Source organism: Panthera onca, chromosome C2 (assembly GCF_046562875.1).
Source record: "Panthera onca isolate mPanOnc1 chromosome C2, mPanOnc1 haplotype 2, whole genome shotgun sequence".
In the NCBI taxonomy this organism is placed as follows: Eukaryota; Metazoa; Chordata; class Mammalia; order Carnivora; family Felidae; genus Panthera; species Panthera onca.
Window position 1 is genome coordinate 74,729,843 of NC_138347.1, and position 26,598 is coordinate 74,756,440.

At 34.9% G+C, this 26,598-nt stretch overlaps 1 protein-coding gene across 10 annotated transcripts in view; it reads right to left on the reverse strand.

Annotated features, from left to right (window-relative positions):
- OPA1 (OPA1 mitochondrial dynamin like GTPase) overlaps positions 1-26,598 on the reverse strand; it is an 86,781-nt gene that overhangs the window by 50,267 nt on the left and 9,916 nt on the right. For 6 of the 10 annotated variants that reach the window (XR_009612271.3, XR_009612270.3, XR_009612272.3 and 3 more), the window contains 11 exons: positions 25,952-26,019; positions 17,630-17,740; positions 12,852-12,905; positions 9,345-9,449; positions 7,573-7,659; positions 5,945-6,058; positions 1,973-2,053; positions 1,772-1,846; positions 1,387-1,458; positions 1,204-1,303; positions 758-888 (listed from right to left, as the gene is read on the reverse strand). Coding sequence is in view for 4 of the 10 variants with exons in the window: in XM_060639549.3 (XP_060495532.2) it covers positions 758-888; positions 1,204-1,303; positions 1,387-1,458; positions 1,772-1,846; positions 1,973-2,053; positions 5,945-6,058; positions 7,573-7,659; positions 9,345-9,449; positions 12,852-12,905; positions 17,630-17,740; positions 25,952-26,019 (998 nt within the window). In the remaining 6 variants the exon portion in view is untranslated. The remainder of the gene's footprint in view (positions 1-757; positions 889-1,203; positions 1,304-1,386; positions 1,459-1,771; positions 1,847-1,972; positions 2,054-5,944; positions 6,059-7,572; positions 7,660-9,344; positions 9,450-12,851; positions 12,906-17,629; positions 17,741-25,951; positions 26,020-26,598) is intronic. The other 4 variants (XR_009612274.3, XR_009612275.3, XM_060639551.3 and 1 more) reach the window with 1 other exon arrangement.

Here is a 26,598-nt window from a genome sequence, read left to right on the forward strand (position 1 = left end):
GTCAAGACTGGCACCCTAGTAAGACTTACAACGTTACCTTGAAATAAAATTCTTTTGTTGTTACAGAAGGACAGGAGGGACACTGAACCCCATGAATAGAAGTAGCAGAATTTCAGAAATGAAAATGACCCTAAGAGACCAACTAGATTGATAGCATGGATTAGGCACTAACTCGATGCAGAGAAGCAACAAGATTTGTCCAAGGACACACGGCCGGTTGGTGGCCAGATAAGAATGCTGAGGCCTAACACTAATCCAGTGCCTTCTCTATTATAAAAATCTGCTTCACAGTCTTTGAGCAGTTGGGAAATAAAATATTAGCAAAAAAAAAAAAAAAGTATACACAATGTCCAGAAGGTATTTATAGTGTGACTAGTCTTACACTAATTTATGAAAATCAACTAAAAACAAATTTAGAAAAGAAACACCACAATCATTATTTTGTGGTTAATTAAGAAGTAGTTAATGACTGCACATCAGCACGTAAGATTATATTAGAGTAAGCAACATTAGTAATTTAAGAATTTCTGAAGCAAACTAACTGAAATTATGGAATTTTATTTATACTTCAAAATTACACTTAAGTAATTTACTGTAACTTTCTAATACTTTGTTTTTATTGAGGAGAAAAATCCCACCAAAGTATTCCACAAGGACTTTTTGATTGCTTGTTTCTTTTGTTTTTATAGCCAGTTCCTGCTACAGCTGACGCTTATACAAAGAATCTGTTCTCTCATAATAAAGAGCTTGTCCTCACCCTGCTCGGGCTAGCCACGTTTTTTTCTGCCAGGTCTACTTTGGTCAAAACAAATATCGTCCTCCTTCCATGAGGATCCATTTGACTGACCAAATCTGTAACAATGCTACGTTCAGCATCCACAGATCCATCTGAAAAAAAAATTGAAAAATGACACTGCAATGATTGCCAAGTAGATTTTATAACTTTAACCCTTGTATCTACATTATACTAAGAAAATTTTTCTTAATACATTTATCTTAGTTATGAAAAGAAATTCTAGCTAATAAAAATTTCTGTGATGTTTTATCAAAATATTCTTAATTTCATTTCTACTTACTAATAAAACGAATGGTTTACAGAAGGGCAAGACATATTTATGTTGCATGTTTATGTAACATGCAAAGCTTAAGACTGCTAAGGAAAGAAGCGTATTGGTGCGATTAAAACCTTTTGATAAGATTTACCTTGAATACATAGTATGATGGCATTAGGATTCTGCATATAAGCTTTGCTGATACTGAAAATAGTTTCCTTTGTGTCAGGAGCCATGCCTGATGTCACAGTCTTGAAGAAAAAGGTTTTAAATGTCATTATACATGTTTTCCACAATAGGAACAAGATAAAATGTAAGTTTTGTATATACTTACATTAATCACACCTGGTAAGTCAACAAGCACCATCCTTTGCAGTCCGGGGCCTTTTACGTTTAAGGATATGGTCTACTCAGGGAAACAAAACAAAAGGAAACTAATTGTGGGGGGCGGTTTGTTAGGGATTTATTGGTGATACGTGTTCTAAAAATTCTGTATCTCATCCATTCACAAAAAAGTTACCCTTTCTCTGATCCTAAAAGTTAATCACTCTAGAAAACTACTCACAAATGATACATTATTTGGAATATTAAAAAAAACATCTGTCTTGAAACAGCTGTATTCTCTAAACATGAATGCCAATATCATGATTTATTTCCAATCATTTGGATTTCCATAAAACACTTTCCATAAAACTGTTAAAATGAACTACAACACTTACCTCAGGACTAACAGTACAGCCTTCTTTCACATTTTTCCTCATTCGGAGTTCTATTTCATGTCTTAGTGCTGCAAGCTATTAATGGAAAACAACAAAATCCTGTGATAATCTTCCTTTAAAAAATATTCCAGTTAGTTGTCGTTCATAAGCTTATACACATTATCAAGTTACACACATGAACCTCATGTAAATTCTACTTACATCCTCCTCTTTGGTAAGATCGAACTCCCGAGAACTATCTTTAAACAAGGCCACGTGGTGAGGACCTTCGCTCAGAGTGACCTGAAATTAACAGAAAATGGACACGCAACAGTGCATTTACAATTCACGTTGACTCCCACAGCACTAACACGGCCTAGACAGGACCATTGCACTGCACGCATCAGGTCCCTTTGCAGCACACACCAGGAGCATCCCTGGGGGCTGTCAACATGGCAGCGCAGAGATCACAGAACTATTTATCTGTGTTGTCCATACATCTGTCACAAGTGTCATAATTTCCCAACAAGCCTGCGGCTACTCTTTCATGACTGAAAGTGCTGCTGCCCCTCTCCTTTCCCAGTTAATGGCTACACAGAGTACTGAGCACAAAACCATCAATCTAAAACTTGAAAAACAAAAAGAAAATCTTGCATTTAACCTCAAAGGTAAATTTAGGTAAAGGACAATTCATTTATTCAACTTCTATTTATTGAGGGCTAACTGTGCAAGTGTTGCAGGAGGGAAACAAAGAAGGGACCGTCCCTGGCTTAGACCTCACTGCTTCTGGGAGAAGTATACACAGAGCTGACACGACAGTATAGTAAAACCTAGGTGCACACAAAAGACAGTGGTACTGACCACAGAGGAACTAAGGCAGCCTTCGCCCAAGGAGTGAGTGATGTTTGCATAAGGAATTCTCTAACAATGCAAGGCCCTGTGAACAGGGCCTTCCTGAGAACTTCTAACCTTCACATTCTTTTTTCTTTTCTTTCTTTCTTTCTTTTTCTTTTTTCTTTTCTTTCTTTCTTTCTTTCTTTCTTTCTTTCTTTCTTTCTTTCTTTCCCTTTCTTTCCTTCCTTTTCTTTCTTTCTTTTCTTTCTAACTTTTCAAGCTTCTCTATAATGTTCCAGTTTCATTTTTAAAATACAATTCCTTCTAGTGAGACTACCTAAAGCGGGCTAGATAACCAATAAAATCCAGCTGGTTGAAAGCATCAGAGAGCAACCATGGCAGCCTGAACTCAGTCCAAGACCCCCGAGGATGTTAGGGACACATTCTGATGGCTGTTTTCTCTCAGGGTGCTAGCAGATTTGTGGAACACGGTAGCACTGGAGAAAAGGTTACCAGTCTTACTGGATTGAGGAGACAAAATCAGAGATCAGGGTATCAAGCAGCCCTGAATTTAAGGTGCTAAAGCCCCAGAAAAAAATGGACAGCAGAAATGAATCTCCAAAAACCAAGCCCTACTTTTTGTGCACAATTGCCCCCCGTAAGGCATTTGCACATGTGGAAACACAGCAGAAAGAAGCTGCTAAAAAGGCTAAGTCAAGATTTTGGCAACTTGTTTAGGAGAGACAAAAATTGAGTTTGGAGTCCATCAAGGAGAAGTCTTCTAGCAAATTCTAGAGGAGTAATGGTGAACTGGAAAAAAACAAAACAAAACAAAAAACCCAGCCTTTTATGTTTCAAGGGAATCTGTCCATGATTTACTCACCTGCCAGAAGAAAATTAACCCCTTCCTAAAATATAACATTGTCCACAGCCGCTATAATTACAGTGCTGCTCACAATGCAGAAGCTACGTTTACAATGTTTTTAGAGATGATTATAGAGCAAGGCATGAGGTATAGTCAATTTCCCCCCACAATGGAAGTATTCCAAGTGCCCATCAATAGAAAATGGATCTATAAAGTTGGGTACATTCACACAAAACCAGAGAGCAATGAAAAGGAAACTAGTTTTACACAACATAGTTGAGTTCACACCCAGACCCAAAACAGTGCACTCTGTATAGATCACACTAGACCGCTTCATTTCTGGAAGATTCTAGAATCAGCTTCATTGTCTATTCTGGTCTTCATTCTTGATGGTGTCAATTTTCTAATTCTCCAATTACTCTGTACCTGACTACCTGACGTAAAAAAAACAATACACAACCATACAGCTTCCCCTCAAATTTATGTCCACAGATCTTAATGGGGACCTCAGTATGGCTCAGCAACCCTATTATTTCTCAGTTTCTCTTGTCAACTCACTTCTGGCCTAGAAAGTCTTCCTTCTTAGCTCAATCTTTAACACTTTCTCCCTTCTCTTTACTTAACAACTGATAATCTAGCCTCTTAGAGTCACTGAGCAAGGGGAAGTAAGCAGAAGGAAACTTGCACATATTCTACTTCATTGCCTCCACTGGTAAATTCAGCGGTCGATTCTCAGTCTTCACTCCTTGATCTGTCAGCAGCTTTCAACCTCGCTGATCACTACCTCCCCCCTCGGTATTTTCTTGACCTGACTTCCACTACACTGCACTGTTCTGATTCCCTCTAATACACTGGTAGCTCCTTCAGAAGCTCCTTTGTTGTCTGCTCCTTCCTCAACCTCTTAATCTTGGGTATGCCCAGGACACAATCCTTCATCCTGTGTCTTCTCTCTCCTCACTTCCTTGGTGATCTTACCCAGTAAGATCATGGAGTTAAATATCACCTTTAGATATTTGATTATGAGTCCTAAATTTATGTCGCTAGCCCAGACCTCTCTCCAAATTTGTAGCTCCAACTGCCTATTTATTTGTTAACATCCCTTGCAAGTCCCAAACTCCTGATCTTCTCCCCAGAGCTAATTCACTCTACTCCAGACTTCCCCATGTCAATTACATGTGGAAATTTATTCAGGCCCAAAACACTGGAGTTGTCCTGACAACTGACTCTTTCTCTCTATCAAGTATCTCAGGAAATCCTATTGATGCTGCTTTCAGAATAGATGCATAATCCAACCATCTCTTATCACCTTCACTGCTACTTCCCTGGTGTAAGAATCACCTAGACACTCCAATAGCTTCCCATGTGGTCTCCGTGGTTCTACCCATCTTGCTTATGTCTATTTTCAAAACAGTAGCCAGAGTGAGCCTTTGAAAAAGTAATATTGCTCTGTTCAAAACCCTGGACTGCTTATTTTATTCAAAATAAAAACCAAAGTTTGCATGATGACCAACAAGGCCCTACTGATCTGCTTTCCCTTGCCTCCCATTATCCATACTCTGACCTCATCATTTGCTAATCTTAACTGTGCTCTAGCCACACTGGCCTCAAACACAAAAACCACCTAACCACCTCAGGGGCTTTACACTAACATTTTCTCTGCCTGGAACACTTGTAGACTAGATATCCACACAACTTCTTCCCTCACTTAGTGCAAATCCTGGTTCAAATGTCACCTTCTCAATGCAGTCTACCAACACCCTGGCAGCCTCATTTCCCTTGTCTGGCTCCACTTTTTTTTTTTTCTTTTTTTTTTTTTGGCAAAACACCCACCATCTTTTAACATACTACATAATCTGGTCACTTATTCTGTTTACTATTTATTGTCTGCTTCCTCTACTAGAACGTATCCTCCATTATGGCAAAGATCTTTGTTTTGTTTACCAACACGCTGCCTCAAACAGTGGAATGTATTAAACGAGTCCCAGCCTTGTTTACCTCAAAGGCTTTGCTATTACAATCGTTCCCTCTCTCTTACATCATTTTTACCTCTGACACTGGATCATTACAATCAGTATATAAAAATCTCTCCCTTTACCCAACATATTTCCACTGTTGCTACCCCATTTCTCTACTCTTCTTACAGTAAAACTAGGAAATTTATATTTACTAACTCCACAGCCAATATTCCCATTCTCGTACTTAGCCTCTCACTAACCTCACATTGAATAAAATCTAGAGTCCTAACAATGAACAGCTCAGTGCAGTCTGACCCCACCATGCCTCTACCCTCCTCTCCCATCTTTCTCCCCTCACCTGCCCAGCAACTGTCACAATGGCCTCCTGGCTGTGTCTCCACCGATTTCCACAACAGGAGTACTTCCCAGTGCTATGTGTCAGTCTTCTCATTTACAATTCTTCATTTCAACACAATGAACAAACTCGACGGAAGCTGCTACTTTCCTGAGGAGCTTCGCCCAGATGGCCTGCTGTCCTACCTTAACTGGAGAACGTGTCATCATCTCCCCAGATCCTCGAGGGAATATCCGCGCTTGGGCAATCATTTCCAGCACACTAGTTTTTCCAGCACTCTGATCTCCAACCACAACAACCTTATCACAGAACAAATAACATTTATTCACATTTTAAAAAAATGTTTATTTATTTTGAGAGAGAGAGAGAGAGAGAGAGAGAGAGAGCAAGAGACCGTGCACAAGCGGGAGAGGGGCAGAGAGAGGGAGAGAGAGAATCCCAAGCAGGCTCTGCATTGTCAGCACAGAGCCCAAAATGGGGCTCGATCCCATGAACCATGAGATCACGACCTGAGTCAAAATCAAGAGTCAGACACTTAAGTCACCCAGGCGCCCCAGAGTTTTTAATACAAACTTACATTTAAATAGATTTGAAATACTGCTGAGGTTTTTTTAGTCTTTTAAAATAGCTACAGCTAAATGATTTTGAAAACACCATCCGGAAAACAAAGATGGCCAATACACGTGTGCCTATTGAAAATATAAACAGGAAAATATTAATTGGATCCATTATTTATAACTAAATTTGTATTAAAGACTTGTGCTAAGCAAAATAAGTCAGTCAGATATCATGATTTCACTCATATGTGGAATTTGAGAAACAACAGATGAACATAGGGGAAGGGAAGGAAAAATAAGATGAAAACAGAGGGAGGTAAACCATAAAAGACTCTTAAGTACGGAGAACAAACTGAGGGTGCTGGAGGGGAAGGGTGGGGGGTGGTGAGTTAAATGGCTGACAGGCATTAAGGAGGGCACTTTACGGCTGAGCACGGGGTGTGATGTGTAAGAGATGAATCACTGGGTTCTACTCCTGAAGCCAAGACTACACTGTATGTTAACTGACTTAAATAGAAACAAAAACAAAAACAAAAACAAAAAAACAAACAAAAAACCCTTATGCTAATTAAACAACTACTTCTAAAACCGTATCATTTCTGTTGTACACATCTTTTCCATAGCTAGTTTACTCTTTACAAAGACATTTTCAATTCTGTGAAATTAAATTTCCCTCACTAATTTAATCCACTATTCAGGTATTTTAGTACCATGGGTATTACAAATATATAATGGCAGATACCTGATAACCTTCATTACACATAAATTCAACGTGTATATTTATACAATGGGCCAAATGGGCCAGTGAACCAAAACAGCCAAACAACATTCAATGCTTAAGACATCATGTAGAACACATAAATAATATTATATAGGTAAAAGACATATGTCTCTGTTTATGTCTGTGTGTGGTGTGCACATATGTATATGTCTATATTGTGTGTCTGGGTATATATACACAGAACTTTTTTAAAACGTAAAGTGTTCTTGGGGTGCCTGGGTGGCTCAGTCGGTTGAGTGTCCGACTTCGGCTCAGGTCATGATTTCACGGCCCAGGAGTTTGAGCCCCGCGTCGGGCTCTGTGCTGACAGCTCGGAGCCTGGAGCCTGCTTTGGATTCTGTGTCTCCTTCTATCTCTGTCCCTAACCCACTAGCATTCTGTCTCTGTCTCTCTCAAAAATAAATAAATATTATAAAAAACGTAAGGTGTTCTTTTGCTAATGAGCAAGTTCACTATGTATTAATTTTTCACTTACCCTTGGCAGATGATCTTGTGTATTGTAACTGGCGTCATAATCAGATAGAACATCAAGAACTTCAGAATACATGTCAATCAAGGATTTCTACAAAATTTTAAAAATTAGTATGAAACAGTGAACACATTAAAAAAAAAATCAGATGTGTCAAGAGAAAAAAAGCTGATTAATCCAAAATGTGTTTCCATAATGACTGTATTGTTTTTTTCCAATTATATAAATACACATTCATAGTAAAACAGTGTGGCATGAAATTCCATTTCCCTCTTATCCATCTTATTTTATTTAGAGATATACTGATTTAATAAAGTACATTAACTGAGGATTTCCTAAGCTTCTAATGAAATGTTAAAAGAGGGATGTTATGGTTTAACACTGAAGAGCTAAAATAAATGCCCAACAAAGGAAGACCATTAACACCATAAGGCCAAACAAGGAGTCAAGTGACCAACTGCAAGGGAATCATCCTCTATCAAGTTTGGTATGTGGATCAGAGGGAGACACACAGAGAGGGTGAGAAACAGAGACCGAAGAAAGGATAAAAGGAGAGAAAAAAAGTCACCAAGAAGACCGTTAAATCAGTAAGAATGAGTACGTGTACTGTGACAACTGGGCAGATGAAGGAGTGAGAGCATCAGGGACAGACATCCTGCATTGTTTTTCTGTGTAGAACCAGGACAGAACATGGGACCCAGCAAACAATAAGCTTGAAGAAAGTATCTGATGAGTGACTCAACAAATAAGTAAAACAGGTGGGAAAAAAAGGGTTACTGTCAAGCACGTAATAATTAAAGACAAGTTTCAATGCAAGGTAGGAACAAAACGAGGGGCCTATGTTTTCTTGCATCTCATAACACCTCAAAGTAATTAAATGGAAAACAACTGCTATGCCCTCCACCCCAAAATAAAAAGTTCTTGAAATTTTCACTACCATTTCATTTTATGAGAGAAAATACTGTTTCTGAGGTGAACTCTATTAACACTTGGACATGACTTCCCTCAATTGCCACATGTGACTTGTGAATAAAGCCATGCTATTTATCTGTTTTATGCAGTCGTGATTTAAAGTCAGGACTACTAATACATGTTGGTTAAACTAGTACTACTTAGCTTTGGACCTTGGCTTCAGAATACATGTCATGATTTATTGTAGGTTTGCTATACACAAATACTGTTTACTTACATGAGATAGAAGTTAAAAATATTACTTCAATTTAATTCAGCACATACAGCCTGGTTTAGTGGGCAATAATAAGATTTAACTTACCAATAATGGTAATTACCAGTGTGCTGATGGTCACAATCCCAGTATATACTTTTTTCCAACATTCTCTAAAATACCTAAGAAACCTTCCAGAAAAAAACGTGAATTCTTATAAAAGTGAGGAAAGTGAACCAATCATTCACTGGAAATACAAGTGTGGCAATGAAGCTAAGTCGTATCTAAATGTCCATCAACTCACAATTCTGATTTTATGCCGCAGAAATTAAATAAGCCTAAAGATAAACTGGCTATTTCAGAAAAATAAATTGATTCACAAGAAATGATTGTTAAAAGTATGAAGATTTTATAGGCCTAGTATGAAACAAATGTCTGGAGACTATAATTTGTGAAATGTCTTAAGATAGGAAAGACTTCCCAATCTCCCAAGGATATCAAGTTAGAAAGAAAAGGATAGAACATATTACAGCTTTAAAAACGTACTGACTGAATGCACAGTGTGAAATGGCAAACTTCTGGAACTAACAAAATTCAGATAAACTTAAAATACCTTAAGCTTTCTGTGATGGATGCCTTTGTCATCTTTCTGTAATACTAATTTTCTTAATTCTTTGTTCTCTTTTTCTAATCGTTCCAAGATCCTCTGGTACTTTAACTGCAACAAAATAATACCATAATTACATAAGAAAAAGATGGGTTAATAACATAATTAAGTCTAAATTGAAATCTTCCAAATTCCTGAAGTCATATCTCCTATTTAAAATGAGCTTTTCATTTATAAAGTTTCTTTGAAAATGTTGGAAATAAAATAAATTATATTATCTCACACAAACAGTGGAATTCATTATAGTTTTCTATTATAATCTGGCATTTTATTTGGAAAATTCTTTGCTATTTACACTGAAGAAATTAAGTTATTTAAAAATACTAAAATGTAAGATTTTAAAGAAGCAAGTTCTTAAGTACATTCTATTGAAGTAATATTTCCTATCACATCAAAAATTTAAATTTTCATTATGGGGACATTTGACAAAAATTCAAATTCTTCCCATTCTCCATGTTATCTTATGCTGTAATTAAAATGATACAAAATAGGGGCGCCTGGGTGGCTCAGTCAGTTGAGCGTCCGACTTCGGCTCAGGTCATGATCTCGCGGTCTGTGGGTTCGAGCCCCGCGTCGGGCTCTGTGCTGACAACTCAGAGCCTGGAGCCTGTTTCGGATTCTGTGTCTCCCTCTTTCTCTGACCCTCCCCTGTTCATGCTCTCTCTCTCTGTCTCAAAAATAAATAAACAGTAAAAAAAATTTTTTTTAATAAATAAATAAATAAAATGATACAAAATAACAATAACTAACAGTACCTGAGCGTGTATTATGTGACAGGCCTGATACTGAATGTTTTAACAGCATTAGTGTCCTTAAGTCTTTACAGGAGACAAAAGTTAGGGGCCAGAGGTTAGGGACACTTGGTAGCCTATCCAAGGTCACAGAGTTCTGAATATAGGTCAGAGTCAAGAGCTTAAACTGTCCAAATTTTGGTTACATTTCCGTGGCTGGAAATTATACATCAATTTTTAAAATACTGATATAAAAGCAGATTTAAAGAAGACTAATACATTGACAAATACATTTGACAAAACAAGACAGATTGTTTTGTCAAAGCAGATGCTTAGCTACATGCTGTTCTTCTCAAATACATGTGATTCTTTCCTACTTGGTCACCTCAGTTGGTATAATATTACTTCTTGCCTAAACATTAACAACGTTCAGAAAACTATTAAGAATTACTTCTCTCTCCAACCAGCAGAATGTTTACATCCAACTTATAATATCATGCCTTTTAAAATGGAAAAGAAGGGGCGCCTGGATGGCTCAGTCGGTTAAGCGGCCGACTTCGGCTCAGGTCATGATCTCGCGGTCTGTGGGTTCGAGCCCCGCATCAGGCTCTGTGCTGACAGCTCGGAGCCTGGAGCCTGTTTCAGATTCTGTGTCTCCCTCTCTCTGACCCTCCCCTGTTCATGCTCTGTCTCTCCCTGTCTCAAAAATAAATAAAACGTTAAAAAAAAAATAAAAAAAAAATAAAATGGAAAAGAACCCTTAGGAAAATTTTTAGATTGGTGTAATCTCCTCAGAATGAAGTAAATAAATGACAGGAAGTCAGGGCCCTGTCCTCAGAGAATGTTAAACTTGAGTCAAATTTTAAAAAACATATTCTGCAGTAGGACTCTGTACTATGAAACAAGTAGAACTAGAGGCTAGATTCTACTATAAACTTTTTATTTTAAACACACTTATTCATTTATATGTAGTAATAATATATACAACGAAATTATGGCAGAATTAAATCTCTGTTGTCTAATATGTTAGCCACTAGCCACTATAGCTGCTGAGCACTTTGAAATGTGGCTAGTCTGAACTGAGATGTAGCGTTAAGGGTAAAATACACACCAGATTTTTACAATTCAGTATATAAATAAAACACCTCATTAATATTTTTATACTAATTACATGTTTAAAGGATATTAATTTGGGATCTACTGGGTTAAATAAAATACATTATTAAAAATATGTTACCTATTCCTTCTTACCTTTTTGTAACGTAAAAATTTAAAACTACACACGCGGCTTGCATTATGTTTCTATTGCATTTCAGTAATACAGATAACCCCATGGCTTATTACATCAGGAATTTTTCATACAGTGTTTTTGTCAATACCCGGTGGCTGACACTACAAATCGCTCAAGTCAAGAGTTGATATCAATGGACATACAAGTGTGGTAGGATTTCCACTGGCTCATTTCTTTATAAATATGGAATTAATTTTGGGGTCTACATTTTCTGGGGATGGAACCATTCTTTGGTACAGGTGCCAATCTATAGCCATCCTGCAGAGACATGCTACTGAGTGGTCTTCCAAAGATCTAGACCAACAGTTCCCAAACTTAAGGATGCATCAGAATCACTTGGGGGCTTCTGAAAAGAAAAATTACTGGGTTCTACTTCTAGAGTGCTGATTCAGGGGGTCTAGGAAGGGGTCAATAATTTGTATTTCTAACAAGTTCCCAAAGGATACTGGTTGCTACTGCTCCAGAGACCACATTTTGAGACCAATGATTCTTAAACTCTAGCTGAATTGAAGACTGGAATTGCCTGGCTGGGAAGTATTTAAAAATACATAGGGTGATGGCCAGAGCACAAGTGATTATATGGTATGGTCTGGCATAAAGATCAATGCATAGATATCAAGGAAATCAACCACAGATATTAAGAAAATCTGTGACCAAAAATATACTGATTGTTTAATTTTATCTAGGTTGCCCCTTGTATTTTTTTCCCCTAAAAAGAAAGCTCTTTAAAACAAGTTTTAACTTAAAACAAAACCTCAATTATTGTATATCATTGTTATCTATGTAAAATAACAATTATACTATATGTTATATACTACAGTTGTGTTTATATTACATTATAAAATAGTAATAATCATAATACTATAACTAATGATGAAGTGGGTGATAGGGCAATTTTGCACTAGAATATACCTACTCATCACACTGAATACAGCATGTCTTTAAAATAATAGTAGCTTTATAACCAACTATCGGAGAATAGATTTTCAAATTAGTGCCAGAAATACATTTAGAGAAGTCATTATCTGACTACTTTGGGGATTTAGAGAAGTAAAGGAAAAAGATACTGAGGGCTGACTAGAACTGTGGTTTCTAAAACTACTTACATTAATTAGCCTGTCAATGTAAATGTACAAGCATAGGTAGGTTTACATAAGGATGAGTCATTTTCCCTCATTTTCGTTTTTCACAGCAGTTTTTCTTTAAAATTAGAAGCACAAGATTCACTAAAAAACAGGTCTTTACACATAGAAGGAGTTAACCACACTTACCAAATTCCTTATCAATTTGCTTTTGCACTTTTTTTTACATTTATTAATAAGGGTGTATCATCAAACCACTCCAAATTTTGCTTTCTTAAAAAAATTTCCACATCACCAAACTTAAGACTATAACATAAAGTCCCTGGTTCTTTCTACTCATCAGAATTACCTGAGTATGAAGAAGTTCTTCTTGAAGCTGGTCAATTTTCTCTTTGTCTGTAACCTAAACATTTAAAATAAATTAATTTTATTTCCAGAGAAATGGATTTATGTAAAATGGGCACTAAGTTAAATTTTTTGAAAAGTATTTTTGAAAATAAATACTGACTTTATCTGCATATTTGATCAAAGCACATTTTAAATCAAGTGATTAATGAATAAAGTAAAAAAAAAACTATATTCACTACAATTGCTCATCAAAATTTCATAACTGTATTCATAAGTAAAAGCCTTAAAAAGCAATCACTTTCAGGATGCTATTCTAGTGATTTCTGATGAATGAGTCGTTATAAAATGAAGAGACCAACACACGGTCACTACCGTTTTCGTAGGCTGTTTTGTTCTCAAGGACAGGCATTTGATGCTTGGAGAAAAAGGGCACAGATACCTACAGAATGTGTTCAGGGAACTTATACAGGCTAGGCTATCATTTATAGCTACTGACGAAATTCATTGGTCATAGTGATATTTTAAGCATATATTACGCCTTTCTATTCTATAAGTAGGGAAGTATTTAATAAATGCAAAGACCCTGTATTTTCAGAGCTTTACGTGGAGCCTGATGCTGGTTTTTAAATTCAGTTCCAGTACAAGATCTGCTAACCCATAATACAGTGAATGCATCAGTAGCAATAAAGTTGAGTAAAACAACTAAAATTGATTGAAATATAAAACAAAAGTAGGATAAAATCTACAGCTATTGTGGAAACTACTTCCAATTGTTATTAATGCTGATAACTCTAAGATAAGATGCCCCAAAACAACATAGAACTTTATTGCATTATCAGACTATAGTCACAGTACAATTCTAAATATGAAACGCAATGATCAATTTTAATTAAAATGATGTCAATTATGGCAAATCCATGTAACTGTGCTTTGACTCCTTGGTGAGGTGAAGTTGTCATACTCAGTCTTTCAAAAGAATGATCTAATTTCTAATAATCAAAACTTGTAAACATGAATTTATTTCATAGGAGACAAAACTCAAGGTAAAATTCATGTAAGTCCTTGTTCACTTTCATTCAATGGCTATTCAAGCAATCAAGATATCATGGTAGCAAATATATACGAAAAAATTTTAAATGATTTGCTTCTTGAGGCAGATATTAGTAACTCTTAATCCATACAATAAAAATTTATTTTGCAGTTTTAATTCCTATTTCCAAATACTTTCTCAAAATAATCCTGAAATTTCTTGTAAATAAAAATGACAACGCTTGCTACAAATGGTAAGTATATTATTTTTTCCTTAAAAGTCTATGCCTAAAAATCTCCAAATATGATTCAGTAATTAGAAGAAAAGAGAATATAAAACAAATTTTGTATTGCTGTTTTCTCATTCTTATATAGCAAGCAGACACTTATGAAGAGAACTTTTCTCATTTGATTGTGTTTGTATAAAATGGACAAGAATTATTAATAGTCACCTCAAATGTGAGGAAACAAGCAAGTTGGGGAGGAACCAACAACCCAAAGAACAAAATCTTGAAGACCAATGAAGAAATAAATTCTTCCATATTGTTTTCGTGTGGCATGCCATCATACTGTAATAATGCACTCATAAAAATGTTATGCACATTAAATTCCCAATTCATTTTAAAAGGTACTTGGATTAATTCTGTTCCATTAAATACTCATCTGACACTAGCTAAATTAGTATGAAATTATATAAATAGTATGAGCATAAACTGTTTTAGTTTTGAATGTGAATATTTCATGACTTCATGCAATATGTCCTTAATTACAATAGAAAATCCAGTGTTAGTCTACATCTGGGGCAAGAGTTAAGAAACTAATACAATTACACAAAAAGTTAGAATGCTTACTGTAAGCCAAGGACTATAAAAGGCTAACTCGGTAATTTGGTAAAATAAAAAGGGTATATAAAAGGTTAAAAGGATATAAGGTTATTAGAATATTACAAATAACAATCTTTATGCTAATATTAGAATTTAGTAATGATGACTGTTAAGATTTTTATAAATTCAGATTTTTAGGAGTATTTAGATTTATCACTTGCCCTTTCTGGCACAAGTGTTAGGCATGACTCATGCACAGTTTTATCAATATGCTTCCTATCTGCTTGGTTTAATGGAACATCAAAATTAACATCGTATTAAAAGACAGGTGGTGGTGGAGTCAAGAATTAGACCTCACATTTTCTAGGAAACAAGATGCAAACCTTTAGGTTTACAAGATAAATATTAAAGATACCGAGAAGATACTTTTACATATTTTCTTAAGGGAACAGCACATGCTATTTTGCACGTATCACTTATTCAATATCTTAACTGGCAGTCGGTATATTTAATGTTGATGCACTTTGCTGGTAAAATTCAGCTACTTACGACAGGAGTTCAGTTCTTGCCCTATTGTTTAACATACTGTTTGCATTATGAAATTTAAAACTCACCCTGACAGAAATGGGTATCAATGGTCTTGAAACCAGAGCTTTTCTACAATTCCAGGGCTGTGAAACTGATGGAGAAAGAGCGGAATCCTCCGCAGAAACAAGCTAAAGCTGAAAGAGAAAAACCTTTACTAGCTCCTCACAAAACCAAGCCTGATTTTTAAATTTTAAGTATTTCTTCCTACTAAGCCATTGCGGCCATTCTGAAATAGCAAAATACACATATAAGGGACTCGCAAACATTTCCATGTACGTGTACGCCCCTGCATGAGCTACAGGGACAGTTTATTAGCTGCTACTATAAAAAATGAAGGCCTACTTACATTTCAAGAAGGTAAGGAAGGATGATTAAAAATCAACAAAAAGCTGTGGCTTTGTACCTCAAGAAAACCTCACACACCCAGAGGAATGCTATAAATCTCATGAATTAGGATTGGGATCATGAGGACAGTGAAGGGCTGAAAAGTCACCTGTGTACCAACTACAGGGGGAATCGGGGGAAGATGCAGTAAGGGGTATGACATCATCATAGAAGAGCAGGAATTGTTTTTAAAGTTCCATTTACTTTCACACAACTCCAAAGTGGGCCAGACTGTTTGGTGCTCTCCTAAGTATGCCTTAATAAACAAAACAGACGGAGGTACAGTCCAATCAGTTGCTATTTTACAAAAGGGGAAAATGAGGAATAAAATGGTTAAATGAATAATCTGAAAATATCAGAAATGAAATGTTATCACTAAACCTGAAAGCAGTCTAGAAAGTAGGCCTCAAATGAACATCAAACTTGGGCAATGTAGAAAACGAACATTATTCACTACTAATATCCCTTAAAACATCAGGTTCAAAAGTATATTGATAATCTTAAACTGTATCTTAAAATCTTAAAATGGAAGGCAGATCTATGGGACTCATTTCAAATTCTTTTACCATTATGAAAAAACAAGAACAACTTGCAGCTAGAGCTATCCATATTTCTAACTAACATACCAGAATATAGTAGTTCCTTTGCCTTCTTTCTGTAACAAAGCTAAGGAACAGATGGTTAGCTTTAAGCATCCAATTTGTTAGAATATTTAAATGGCACTTCAACAAAATACAGAACAGAGAATGCTAAAGCACCATTTAAAATAAGCCCTTCCTTGGTTTAACACATCTACTTTAACTTAACCAAACAGGAAAATAACTTATTTTCTGTTTCCACCTATGTTGTTCGCTCACTCAGCTAAATATACAGGAGTTGATTCCACAGCCCTGGAATTGAGAAAAGCCAGGAAGTGACACTGAAAAGATAAATGAAACTATGAGGCATACTCTCAAATATTACCATCACCAAATGCGATAGGGTTAGTAAGCAAATTTATTGCATTCAATCATTATCTATAGTATTGGGTAACTTCAATATCAGAACCTACAGGAACCTAATTAAATGGCTGAATTTCTTTTCCTGAATAAAATCTGTATACGACTTTAAAACTTTCCTGATCTAATATATGCAACATAATTAAGCTGATGTCAAGATCTCAGAAGATAACTTTAAAATCATTACATTCATTTCATTTTGACTCAAGCCCCTTCAGAACATTAACCTTGAGATCTACACCATAAGATCATGTAACAGCTGAAAGCATACTTTTAAGGACTTCTTGACTGTACCAATAACCAAACATTTATATAGATTTATGCTGACTTTTATTAGAATCTGTTTTTTAGCAACCTCAATTATATCAACTTTCCAATGTTCAATCCTTCAGTCATCCGAGGTGAAAATTTATTTGTGCTGACTTCACAACTGTGGAAAAACTTAATGAGTTGATCAAGGTATATAAGAATAATTTTGTCCAAAATTTACATCAAAACAGTTTTCTTCTGTAAGAAATAACAGTATTTTCTGCTGATTCATTTTACTAAAACTATAATTTTCATTATTTAAATAATTTAAATTGTGGTCATCCACAGTAATCCCTTACATTTTAGAAATGAAAACTTGGGAGAACCACAGATAAGTGGGCTACAAACCTAGGATGACTCAGTAACTGGACCAAGTAAATCACAATTCATAATTCTTTTCTAAATACAAATCCGTGCTCCCTCACAGATCATCTCATTTCAGAAAATAAATCCTATGTTTAACATTTTGGATTTGCTTATCCACTCTAGGAAAGTTACATATTTGTATTATATACCTTTCAAATTTTTATTTTGTCAAAAATAATTACTCATAATTGGAGTCCATGAAGGTATTAAGATGACATGATCTTGGCTGAAATGGCTGATTAGTGTGAACACATCAGTAGCCCCCTTAAACCATCCATCACCTTGCGCTTCTGTTGGGCATAGCTTGTGCTATATTGGCCAGCGGCTCTGCGCGCTTCCTCTTCATGCTCTTGAATTTGCTGTTGTAAGAGAATGAGCTCACCAAGCAGACCCTGCCATGAGTTTACAATGAGGAGAAGAGGAAAATTGGGGAGGAGAACAATGTTAAACCAAAGGGCACAAGCAAGGAACAGATTAAGTTAGGGAAGAAGGGATAGCTTACAACAAAAATGGAAACGCATTTATGTACCTTTAGAAAGCCACCATATAATAGGGCTCTGTACCACGTTTCCATTTTTCCCCTCAGTAAAATTAGATGTCTCAGAAATATAAAACAGCAGAGTTTAAAAAGTGAAAAGAAAACGCAATGTGGCTGTCGGCTGAACAAAGTGAGCCAGATGTATAATATTAATATACCGTAAAACCTAGACTAACTGGAATGCTCAAGGAAAGTGGCATTGCAGTTAACAACTGATTACCTCAACCCTTAGTTTTGAATTGCCAATATGAACTAGTGTATGCTCCTGACTTGAAACATAAGGGGGAAAAAATCTTTTAATTGTCAACCATAATTCTCATAAAACTGAATGGAGAATACATCATAGTTTAATTATTAAATTATTATTATGTATTTGTTCTTTGATATCTGATGTCTTCAATTAAAGACCATAGCCCCTCAAAACCATTAATTTGAGTTTCCAAGCATCAAGTTAATCAAGGTTTTACATTAATTCATATACTCTACATGCCTATACATACAAGCTTATCTGACTAAAATTTAGTTTCTTTTTTTTTTTTTTTTGCAAATTAAGAAATAATGTTTGAGGCACTGTTTTAACTTTATACAACATAAAATAAGTAGTCTGACTGAATTTTCACTTTTTATGAGCTGTTTTGACATTCAGTAAAAATAGCCTCTAAGAATATAAGAATATATCAATTACTAGAGCAAAAGCACTATAAAAGAACATAGTTAGGATCTGGAAATAATACAGTTATTATGAAAATTTAAAACGAAACAAAACCTAGTTTGGACCTGTGTACAATACAATCAACATTTATATGTTTATAATTCATTCCACTTAAAAATCATGACATGCTAACTAATGTAATTTTTATCACAATGTATTTACATGTGGCAGAATACCCAATACATGTCATTTTCTGTATAGTATTTTTAATTGCTGGCCTATTAGATAATAGCCCTCAAGAAATGACAACAGAGAAAAAGACAACAAAGAATTGAAAATGTCACAAGCCTAATATTTTCTCAATTAGACACCTCAGTGAATGAAGTCACTATTTAATCTGCACAGGAAGAGTGTTCTGGGAGAACAATGAACTCAATTTTTACCAAGTTATAAAAATAGAAAGAGCTAGGAAAACTAATACTCATTAAAATAACCTACATTGGGAGTTTCAAATAGCTTCAGAGCTTTTTAAAATAATTGCCCAAAATATTACATTTTATATAATACAACTAGGAAGTTTCTTGAAATACTGGTTAACATTACATTCAAATTTTAATTGGTAGACTCATCCAGGGGCTTAATAACTTACTTTATTAAGCCAAAGACTTCTATAAATAAAAGTTTTCCAGAAAAGAAGCAAATACAAATAGGATAGCTACTATTATAGTAAAGCATTTTAAATTAAGGGAAAGTATTAGCATATAATTTGGGGAATTTTTGTATGACTCTTAGTTTTAATACATTAGGCCATGCCAACAATAATGAAACTGGATGACTTACTATAAATCAAAGGATGAGACTAGTTGGTATTTCTGCATGACAAGTGAGAGAACATCAAAATGGCAACTAACACAACTGAACTGTCAACATCTGTTTCCAAATCCAATAGCAGAAAATATATTTATAAAAACCTGTGGCTACCTTTAAAGATATCTCTTTTAAGTTAATACTTTATGGTCATTGATATATCTATCAAAGAAAGACAATGCCAACTCACTACCCTCATCATTTACCTAATTATCTGTCATTTTTTCATTTTCTGTATCATTGCTTTTCATGAAGCAGAAGAAGAATAATCCAACTTATTTTTAGTCATTTACTATAACCACTTCTAATCATCCGAGTGTTTAGATGTCTCAAAGTAATACCCTTTTAAAGGTTTCCTGTGCTGGCTTATGGGCTTTAATTAACATACCACCAGTACTCTCTAAGATGTCAAAGTAGTGAGCAAATATTCCACATTTCTTAACTATGCTTGCTGGTCTATCAGGTACAAGATTCTTTTTTACTTACAGCTTAAACATCCTTCCCTAATCCATTGCTTCTATCTACATACAAATTATATGGCTAATACTTAATATCTATTACATTATAAGAAAACACCCTCTTTCTAGTAACATTTCACTTTCCTTCCAAGTCTGTTACTGAAGCACTGTTATGTGAAGATAGCTGAAATTAACTGTTACCTCCTAAAAAAAGTAGGAAGAAAACAAGAATTAGACACAGAGAAAACTATTCACACTATATTACATGACTAAAGGAGGTTACCTCTATCCAAATTTGGACATCAAATCTCACCCTAAATACTGAGTGATGGGCTACAGGCTATACAGCTTCTGAGCTAAGGCCATGTGGAATAAGGAAGGGAAAGAAATGTGTGTAACTGCTATGCAAGACACATTCCTTAAACAGAAAAAATATAATAAATATCTTCCCAAGCTCAGATAGTTTTCTCTCAAGAAACAGCATGTAATTATGTTAAAATCATATACATTAAATATAAATAATAAGTAACTGTAAATAATGATAAACAGTAAAAATAAACAACGAACAACTACAGATGATACACTCTCTCAAGAGTTATTACCAATTTGACACTGCAGCTCTTACAGTCTCATATTTCACATACAGTATTGTCAGACTTTTAAAAAATTATAACATCAGGTCAAGAAAATCAGTGATAACTCCAAAAACCAAAATATCAACTGAATACGCTGTGAAAATCTAAAAGTTAATGAGTTTGATAGGAAAGATTTTAAGACACTTTAAAATTATTTGTCATTTATATGTGAACATATTTAAGACACTATATTTTTAACAGTATTTTAAACATTTATAGCAGAGCTGGACCCTTATCCCGTTCGTATATTTATCTAGCACCTAGAATAACATCTGACACTTTAGGTATGTGTTACAGCTGATACCTAAATTAGGGCTGAACACACGTTTGCTCCTTGAATGAGTCAAATTATGACCTACTTTTACCTAATAATGCACACAAAGTTTCCAGTATAAAATCCAAATTGGGTTTCTGAACAAATGTGTATTCTGTAAATAAGCTACATATCAGCCCAATGATCTATTTTCCCAGTTTTCACAGTCCTCAGAACAGACTCCACAGAAATTACGGGGAGGAAATTAATCAAATAATGTTAATAGGCAATTAACTAATGGAATAATTCAAACTGTAAGGTAATAATGATCATGGTCATCAACATCACCTTAATACCAATATTTATTTTTATTATGTGCAGATTTTGTGCTAAAGGGCTACAAAACTCTCAAAACAATCCTATCCAGTAGGGTTCCCCCTTCTACAAAAGAGGAAATCAGCAACTCAAAGAGTTTGATCTTTTTCAAGATCACATAGCTCAGAAAGCAGGAAGGACAGGATCTGAATGCAGACAGTGTGACTACAGTTTACACCTGATACCATCCTGTTGACACGATGGTCTAGCTATTTCCAAAGTGGCTTTGATCCCATCAGGTTCAATCCACATTTAAAAAAAGAAAATGGTAACAGTACAACACATCAGAAGGCATATTTGAACTACTAAGAAGATGGGCTGCCTGAATAGTCCACAGAGACCTTAAAGCCTGCAAACCTAAGATACCTGGCCCTTTAAAGAAAAGTGTGCCAACCCTGCTCTATTAGTTTTAAAAGTAACTTGGGTCCAGAAAAGAACTTTATGAAAGTGAAGACTTCTTTCCCCTTCCATTCAAAAATACTCCTAGGCATTAAACTACTTTTCGAAATTTGAATAATTCTATTTGATTAGTTAAAAATAACTATTTTCCTATTTTTTCCCCTCCCACTAATACATAACTCTGCTCAAGGTATTTATGGCCAACTGAAAAAGGTCAATTAATGGATAGCAGAAGGAAATACATCTTTCCATTTGGATCATCCACCTTGCTTCAGTTCAGAAATACCATTTCTTATTTTAATACTTGGACAATTTCTACAATGGATAATTTTAAGAGATGAACAAATCAGTCTATTACCGATAGTTACTATCAATATTACAACTTCTGCCAAATCCCTTTTGTTCTAAATTGTCACCTAAAAACAGTATTATGTACACAGTATATACTTACTTAATGTTTCTTAAATGACATAAAAGCACAGTGTGCTTATGAAGCAATAAAACAAGATTGCCTGGTTTGCCATTCCACTTTTTTTCAGGCACATCTTCCCGGCTTTTCTTCCTCTGACCCCTCTGCCTCCCAACTACTACACTCTAGTGCACAAGTGGGTTGGCTTCCTGGCTAAGAGTCTAACCTAGTACAGTTGCTACTTAGCTGCTCAGGAAACAAGTTTACTGATCTGTGGCTACTTGATGATATTGGTTGTGAGAATTTCATTTTGCCCAGGTTACTACAGTATTTGTTGCATGAGGAGTCCTAGAAATGTAAATCCTACTTAAGCAACACTGCTTCATTACAGTTTAGAACACCAAGCACATGTACCACTGTCACATTCTTGTTCTCCTCGGTAGGTGCCCAATATCAAAGGCCAGGAGAAATTCACAGGTGATCAGACCAAAACACCTATTATATAAAATTTGGGGGCCTACCAGTTGGCATAAATGAAGTTCATTTACTTCAATTAGCCTCTCTTTTGCTGTGTCAATTTTGCTAAAAGCTCTGCTTTATCCTCAGTGTTCTGAGGACAGAGATTTTATGACAGAAATAGGCCGTTAAAGAATGTAAACCAAAGTAAATAGTGTTTCCTCTGGCATCTGTTTTCACTCTTTAGAGTATAATTAATGGAACTAAAATGGTTATGGAAGGCTTCACGAAGGGGACAACAGAGCCTAGGCTTTAAGGATGAGTAAAAATTAGAAGAGGGAAGACAGAGATTTCAGCTGGGAGGTACAAGAGAAATAAAGCCACAAAAAAAGGAATTAGCATAACATGTAAAAAAGAAGAACTTTAATTACTGTCTAATAATTATATTTAAAATAATAATTCCACCCTTCATGATTTGGACTTTTAAAAGGTCCTTCAAATATTTTCCATAAACTATAAATGTATTTGTAATCTTCAGAATGACCATGTTGCTTACTTCTGTGAAATGTTCATGAGCTATCAGAAACATGATAAAACAAAAGCACAAATATAATGTCTCATTTAATTTTCACTAGAACAGACAATCTTACCGAATCTAAAACAGAAGATTCACTAAGTGGTCCTGTCACCTGTCTATGTTATGATCAATATAAGGAAATCTACAGATTTACAAATTATTCATTAAAATAGGCTCACCACTTCAATTTTCAATTTGCCTTCAGGTAGTTCTGAAGGTCTCCAGGTCTCAAGGATATTATTCAGTTCACACGAAGGGCTCTAATATTTTTCTCCAGTGGACACAAATTTTAAAATTTCTGATTAACGAAAAACATTCCTTGAAAAGTGTTTTCAATATTTTTCCAGTTTTTAATTTACTGATAATACATACCAGAACTTCTGGTCAACATGATAGACATACCTACTGTCTACAAACTGAATGGATATAGATCCAGACAAAGTCAAAGAAACTGATATTTATGTTAGCTGGTGCAATATTATGCAGAAATACATGTCTTCTGCTTTTTTGGACTTTCTGAAGACCTCAATTACAACTTTTCCAGAGTGCCTAAAAGTCTAGTGACCCCAAACTGGGAGCCACAGGTAGTCAGGTCACAGTGTTATCCATTCTGTTGGACTCAACTCAAACAATCTGACATGTGTGTGCTCTCAATTCCATCACTCTTGCTTCAGTTGACTTCACAGGTCCTAACTTCTTCTACCTGCCCACACTCTCCACATGTGTTCTTCTATCAGAAAGGACAAATTTCCTTTTTTAGTTCTAGTTGTAGAAATGTTTTCAGTTTATTACTTAAAAAAGAAAAAAAAAGAAATCGGATTCACATTTACTTTTACATTTCTAGTATAAATCTGGCCAGAAATTTTGGTACAAACCAGACAACCATTAAGCTAATGCATGACTGCTTAGTGCATTCAAACTCTAAATACCACCTTCTATCTGGGACTCTCAGACAACATTCTGAACCATCAAAAAAGTATCAACTAATCTCTGGATGTCATCCTACCACCTGTGACTACTACTCAAATTTTCAAACTTAACATTTTAGAGTAATTTCAAAAAGGATTCTGCGAAGAAAGTCTCTCCTTCCATGCTCACATTCAGCCATTAATTTGTAGATAAGTCTACTAAAGTCAGTTTATTTGCATCTTGCCTGAGTGGTTCATCATCTTCAAGTATTACAGATAAAAGTCAAGCCTTGAAACACATAATGTTGCACATTAACAGGATTTAAAACCACTAGTTGAGGCTGGAAATACTTTTCTGTATAGTAAATTTTTATACTACTAGCATTGACTACAATTTAACTTAGCCTGTATTGAAAACAGCCTAATTAAAACTCTAGATTTAGTAATAATTGCTAGGTTTTTAATGGGCAACATAATCATCATAAAGCATGAAAAAGTTAAAAGGAAATAGTATATGAGAGTATTTACCTTCAAGTAAATTATGAAATAAAGCAATAAATTTGCTTTCATGTCTACTGTATAAAATAAAATCTGTGAATATAATTAAATTCCCAGTGATCCACTCTCTTCTATATTGCAGAGCTACTCATCATTTGTCAAGTATTCATTCAGCACTTTAGCAGGATTTTAAGGAAATTATGTGAGTTAGACCCTGAAACAGGTTTCTCATTCACCAAAGTGATCCTAGACCATACCAGAGAATACCAGAGGCAGACCTCGCCTACCTTATCTAGGCAAAAAGAAACCACACCGCTAATCCTATAAGAGAGCTTCCTTTCCCCCTTAGATTAGTGCCTCTCTACATATAAAATCTACCTGCACTAAGGGTCAAGTCTTTGGTTTGAAATACGCTGTGCATAATAGGCTAATTTCTATTAAAACTTTTCCCCCCAGTAGCATGAATAGTCAAGTGTTCCTTTGGTTAAAATGCCAATGGAAAAGGTATCAACTTAAAAGGCAAACACATGTACACACATACACACATACACACACATTTTAAAATAAGTTTTCTCCAAAAGAAAGATCTAGTTAAAAGGCAAGAGAAAAATCTTTTGAAATACTAGAATTTAAACTTGGAATATCATGTAAAAAGTTCAACGATAAAGGACAAAGAGAGAGATGGAAACCTATACATAGGAAGTATTGTCTTTCCACTTTCAAAATAAACATAAAATTATTTCCTTTCAATTTACAAAAACCATAATAACTTTCAATATAAAAGCTACATACTCCATACTTAATTTTTAAATGTTCATAGAACATGTTTTTCAAATATCTATTTACCTACATTTTTTTAAGAAAAACTTGCAAGGAATCAGTTAACTTACCAATTCCAAAAGATGAAAAAATGAAGACTAAGAAAATGTCAAGTTAACATATGAATATAAATAGAGCAATGAATGTGTTATTTTAATTAGCAATTCTCCTAAAACTTTCATATGGATTTTAACACAAGTATTGAAATTAACACACCCTAAATAACTCCAAACACAATTGCTATTAATGTCACAGAATCAATTTATCCCCTAATAACCCATTTCCTACTCCTTTAATATTTCCCTAAGCGTATGCCATGAAACATTAGTCCCTAAAATACATTTCACAAAAAAGGGTTCTGTTGCTAAATAAATCTGGAAAACTCTGTACACTTTGACTTCTCCTGGGATTTATAATACACATAAGTATGTGAGGTCTGAGAAATCCCAAGGAAAAGAAAAGCCTGCTTGTTTTATTTATATCAGCTTTCCCACACATATTTAACAACAAGACCCTTTGTTGAAGCCAATCCTTGAAACTAATATTTCACAACGTATTTGAAGGCAATGGGCTTCTCCAATTATATTTCCAGAACTGTCACACAATACCTTTCACTTTGTACCAAGATTAACAACACCTCTACTTAGATGCTTTTATATTTGCTCCTCAGATGTTACCATTTTCAAACCTTTCATGTAGGTGAAAACTTTTTTTAACTCTTTCAGACTACCTGTGTGAAGAATTCTCCCTTATACTTACCTTTCTATAATGCTTGTCACTTTCAGATCCGTGATCTGTTGCTCTGAATGCTGTTTCTCCAGGTGAACCTTAAAGATAAATAAGCAGTCCTTTAAATTCTCCAGTGATATCAAGAGCCGAAATTCCAAATTACGTCTAATGTAAAGGCAAATGGACTTTTATAAAACCCACTTTTTTGAAAATTAAAAACTATTCTTATTTTAAGGAACACATTGATAACCTACGCAAAAAAACCTTTGTAAATATTATAGGACATGTTTAACCTATTTAAAAACAAATCACTGAAAATTACAATTAAAAAAGACAATTTCTGATGAAGACAATTTTCCAGGAGAGTACTTACAGTTTAGTCCTATATCACTGCCGTTACAGACCACATGTGGTAACAAAATAAATTTAAAATGTCAAAGGGTGACAGGACAGATGAGACAAACTAAAATTACTTTTCATTTCGATTATCAGAAATGATCAGATCAATTTCAAGAAAATATTTTGGTTAAACAAACTTTCTTTTTAATACTTTTAATCTTATAGAAACGTATTTAGGAATTTTAGTTTTACTGCAAGATAATTATTTTATTATTTTCACCTGTAAGATAAGGAATTTGCCCAATAGAGTTCTGGAGTTTTAAAATTCAGCATAAGCA